Here is a 4911-nt window from a genome sequence, read left to right on the forward strand (position 1 = left end):
AAAGAGTAGGCAGCAAGCGAGCCACAAGGCGGGAAGGAAAATAAAATACAGACACAGAAAAACACACAGTGAATAGACAGAGAGCAGACAGCATGCAAAAAAGCCACAAGTGGGTGTGATTAAAAAAACAACCACAAATAAAACAGGAATAGGCACAGAAGATGCTATTCAAAACACATGACAAATTTCAGATCCAATGGACAGAAGATCACTATAGCAAAATCAGGAGGCTGCCTCACAAATCAATAATTAATTAGTGTTGGAAAATGTAGGACTCATGCCAGCAAAAATATCCAAAACATATCTAAAAAGAAATCTAAGAACAATGTATCAGATCTTTGCAGAGGAAACTATAAAAATTTACTGATAGAATTAGGTAAAAGTCCCAAGTAGAGCACTATACTAGGATTATTCATGGGACAAACAAGATAATATTCCGTAATTTATTCCTCGTTTAATTCTTCTTATTTACACACTTAACGCATTACCTATAACTGCCAAGGCGACCACCAAATCCGGGCTGCTGTTTCCGTGCCCAAAATCAATCTTAGCAAAACTAAAGAAGGAATACAAAGCGCAATATCAACAGCAACAGCAACAAGACAAAAATAACACCCTCCTGAGGGACCTTACCTTTGTGTTCAACTAGCACTTGTGCGGGGAAGGTGGAGGATGCCCTCAGTTCAGACACGTCTGTAGCCTGCAGTAGAAGGCAGATGACATGGCCGGTTGGAGGACGACTTTCTAAGTTGTGCCCTCATTTGTCCCAGTGTTCTCAGAAAAACTTCAACTCCACTGCAGAAAGCACCGCAGACCACAAGTGCCAGTACCATGGGCAATACCAGGACGGCACAAAAGCCTGAATCACTTACTCTGACTCAGGAATTGTGCTCCTAACTAAAGACAAGCTCTTTGGTGGGTGACCCTGGCCTTTTACTGTCATTCTACTAGAACAGAAGGAACGTGCTAAAACAGAATGGTAAGGATCACAGTGAGTCCTACACACTTAGGGGATGAGCTCGTCCTTTGAACGTGTGAGGACTGCCCCTGGTGTCAGCAGAGGGAGTCCCCAGACGGAGCGTTCAAGCCAAGAACTCTGAGTTTCTACTTGGGGTCTCTAGGGCCCTTGCCTAGGTTGGGGATGACCTCGGACCAGGAAAGGCAGAACTCTCAGGCCCTGCCAGCTGTCAGTGTGAGGTCCTTCTATACCCCAGAAGGGAGGAGGCCCCACAAAGTCTGCTGTACAGGGGCACCTGCACTTCTCCAGCAGGAGTCTCAAGAAGTCCGGGACTTTGATCTGAGGGGCAGCAAGTCAACCTGAGAACGGGTGAGCCAGGACTGAGGGCCTCCCCCACACCCCACAGTGCAGGACGCCCCAGAGAGCCCCGCCCGACTGTCCTGTCTGCGGTGCCCCGGGCACAGCTGCTGAGCGCAGGCTCCCATTTCTCCCCCGGGGTGTCTCCGGAAGTGAGGGCTTTGCGGGCTGCCTCGGGTCAGCAGCGGGACAAAGCCCAGGCCGGGCCAGCCGTGCAGGAAAGACCCACCTGCACCGCCCGCACCACCCGCCCGCACCACCTCAGGGCTGGGCTTTGTGCGAGCAGCCCCGCCCGCACCACCTCAGGGCTGGGCGTTGTGCGAGCAGCCCCGCCCGCACCACCTCAGGGCTGGAAGTTGTGCCAGCAGCCCCACCCGCACCACCTCAGGGGGATGCAGGGCGCCTGGCCCCTGCACGCAGCCCCGGGAGCCCCCAGGCGGGGGCCGGAAGCGGCTCAGCGGGACTTCCGCCGGGCGGCTGTGGGCGTCGACGCCTTCTGAGGGGTGCGGCCTCGGCTCCACAGAGGGAGGAGTCCCAGCACAGGGCAGGTGCGGGGGACTAGCCTGAGGAAGAGGCACCGAGGGGAGGCCCCGCAGGCCCCGCGCCGCGGCCCTCTGCTGCCGTCCACTCAGGCCTGGCCCTTCGGCCAAAGACCATCGGTTCTTCCTCGGGGTCTCAGGGAATAAAGTTCTGGCTCTCAAAGTACTGCACTCGGGTCGGGAGGGCAGCTCCCCCGACGGAGGGCCCCGGGAGAGGGCAGGGGCCGAGGGGACTCTCCTGAGCTCCTCAGCCGCCGAGGTGGGGCTCGCTCAAGACCTGAGGCCCGCAGCCCCGCGCGCCCCTCTCTGCCGTGTCCCCGCTCCCCCGCAGGGAGGGCTGTTCTGCCCCATGGCCCCTCACATCCGCATCCGCCCCTGGGTCTCGGGAATAAAGGTTTCTGTCCGAGGTAGTAGACTCCGGTCCTCAGAAGACATCCCAGATGGAGCCGAGGAGGGGACCCCGAGTGAAGGGGGGGGGGGCGCCAAGCCCCGCCGCAGGGCTGGGGCGGCCCTGGGAGGCCCAGGCAGGCTGAGCTGGGCCCGCTGCTGCACCCAGAGATCCAGGGAGGTGGGGCCCTCCGTCTAAGGGTGCCCCTGCCGCGGTGTGGGCTGAGCTGCCTCTTGGCTTCCGCCTGGCGTGCTCCAAGGAGACATGGAGGTGTCAGTATCCGAGCAGCAGAGGGGAAGGGTCCCCGATCCCGCCGACACTCGAGAGGATGGGCCTGTCCGGGGCACCAGAGGACCTCCGCACACGCACACGCACACGCACCCTGCAGCTCAGCAGAGAGGGCCTGGCCAGACCCTTGCTGTCACCTGCTGGCAGGCTGCAGCCTGAGACAGACTCCAATTCCTTCCACAGGGTCCTCAGGGGACAGGCGGATCAGCACAGCAGCCTCGTGCGTTCCTAGAGCCGTGACCTCAAGGAACCTCGAGGTTCGTTTCCATACAGGCCAGGAGCTTATCTTCCTCCCGACCGTGAGCACGTGCCTCACCCGCCCTGGCACAGTGGGCGCACAGCCCCTGCCCTACCCTCCAGCCCACATTCCTGCCTCTTCTCCCCAGCAGGTCCACCATGCCTCGCGGCCAGAAGAGTAAGCTCCGTGCCCGTGAGAAACGCCGCCAGGCCCACGGTGAGACCCCGGGTCTCCAGGCCGCTCAGGCCCCTGCAGCCGAGGAGGAGGCATCCACTCCCCCCTCCTCTCCTCCTTCTGGGGGTACTCCCCAGAGCTCCCCTGTTGCTGGCAGGCCCCCATCTCCTACCACTCCCCCCTCCTCTCCTCCTTCTGGGGGTACTCCCCAGAGCTCCCCTGCTGCTGGCAGGCCCCAGGGGCCTCGCAGGTCCCCATCTCCCACCACTCCCACTAAAGCTTTTGCTAGCCTAAGAGTCGATGATGGTGCCAGGTGCCCTGAGGAGACACACCCAAGTCCCTCTCAGGCCGCGGGCCCCATGGAGAGCTACCGCAGAGATCCTCTGACCAGGAAGGCGAGTATGTTGGTGGCGTTCCTGATCGAGAGGTTTAAGAGCAAAGAGCCCATCAGCAAGGCAGCCATGCTGAAGATCGTCAACAGGAAGTACAGGGATCAGTTCCCTGAGATCTTCCGGAGAGTGTGTGAGCGCATGGAGCTTGTGTTTGGCCTTGAACTGAAGGAAGTGGACCCCAGTGGTCAGTCCTATTCGCTCGTCAGCAAATTGGACCTCACCACTGAGGGCAGTCTGGGTGGTGGGGGGGACTTGCCCAAGACGGGTCTCCTGATGACTCTCCTGGCCGTGATCTTCATGAAGGGGAACCGTGCCACTGAGGAGGAGGTCTGGGAGTTTCTCAATGCCTTGGGGGTATTTGCTGGGAGGAAGCACTTAATCTTTGGGGAGCCCCATCAGCTCCTCACCGAAGATTTGGTGCAGGAAAAGTACCTGGAGTACCGGCAGGTGCCCCGCAGCGATCCTCCATGCTATGAATTCCTGTGGGGTTCCAGGGCCCATGCCGAAACCACCAAGATGAAAGTCCTGGAGGTTTTGGCCAAGATCAATGATACGGTCCCTAGTTCCTTCCCTGTCCTGTATGAAGAGGCTTTGAGGGATGAGCAGGAGAGGGCCGCAGCCGGAATTCCAGGCAGGGCTAGTGTGACCACCCTGGTCAGGGCTCGGCCCTGGGCCTCGGCCAGCAGACACTCCCACAAGTGAAGTGGAGGTGGATTTCATTGTGGGGTTGAAGAGAGCAGTCAACCTTCTAAGTAGTGCAGGGCTGATGTGGTGCTGGCTGGAACAAAAGACATCTTTATTTTCATTTTCCATAAGAGAAACTTGTTGGTTTATCATGTTCAAATGTCTTTAAAACAAAATTCATTTTGCTTTAGAATTTAAGCATGGCTTGGCTAATACATTACTGCTGTTTATTTGTTTTAATGCTTCATGTTTTTGTGTTCGTGAAAAAATTTGAACAGCCTGAAATATTTTTTGTTCTTTCAGAACAGGATAACCTGGCATTGGTATAGGGATTTTCATGGAAATGTGAAAAAATACCAAATTAAAATAGTGGAGATCTCAAAATGGGTGAAAAAAAGTAACTAATGTTTAGTCTGTCTTATTCATTTTACTCTGTTTGTAAAATTAAAAGATACTTACCTGGTTTTGCTTAGTTTATTCAAGAACGTATGAGAAATTAAATTATAATAAAGTATACCTCTTGCTCACTCTCTTTTTTTCCACACATAATTTGAAGATCTGTTCCTGCTATTACAATTAGAAACAGTAAGAATAAGATGGTAATAAGAAGCCTGAAATTTTAGTCTTTATGTAGAAATCATATAGAAAATGTTAAGATACTCTCTAATACCTAAAAGTAAAAAGAATGGGTGAGGACATGGGTGTTCCCGATAAGAGCAGTTAAATGTAAAATCCCTGAAGCAAGGCAGTGGGCTGTGTGGAAGTAAAAGTCACTGGTGGGGGAGGGGGGGGTAATTTTATGTTAAGTTGAGTGACAGAACCCTGGACTGGAAAACTGCTCTTGCAAGTTATTTTGGTGTTGTGGATGAACCAGAAAGAGACCTCCACCAGGG

General features: G+C 54.9%; 1 protein-coding gene across 1 annotated transcript; it reads left to right on the plus strand.

Moving 5' to 3' along the window:
* Positions 1-2710: 2710 nt before the first annotated feature.
* On the plus strand, positions 2711-4089 carry LOC101443619 (melanoma-associated antigen B1-like). Its single transcript, XM_058291704.1, has 2 exons — positions 2711-2787; positions 2917-4089. Exon 2 carries the CDS (start codon positions 2927-2929, stop codon positions 4034-4036), a length of 1110 nt encoding a protein of 369 aa, XP_058147687.1. The 5' UTR covers positions 2711-2787; positions 2917-2926; the 3' UTR covers positions 4037-4089.
* Positions 4090-4911: the final 822 nt, after the last annotated feature.

This window comes from Dasypus novemcinctus, chromosome X (assembly GCF_030445035.2).
Source record: "Dasypus novemcinctus isolate mDasNov1 chromosome X, mDasNov1.1.hap2, whole genome shotgun sequence".
NCBI lineage: Eukaryota > Metazoa > Chordata > Mammalia > Cingulata > Dasypodidae > Dasypus > Dasypus novemcinctus.

What these genes read in the sequence shown, in the direction of transcription:
- LOC101443619 (XM_058291704.1), top strand. Translation starts at nt 2,927, where the DNA reads ATGCCTCGCGGCCAGAAGAGTAAGCTCCGTGCCCGTGAGAAACGCCGC.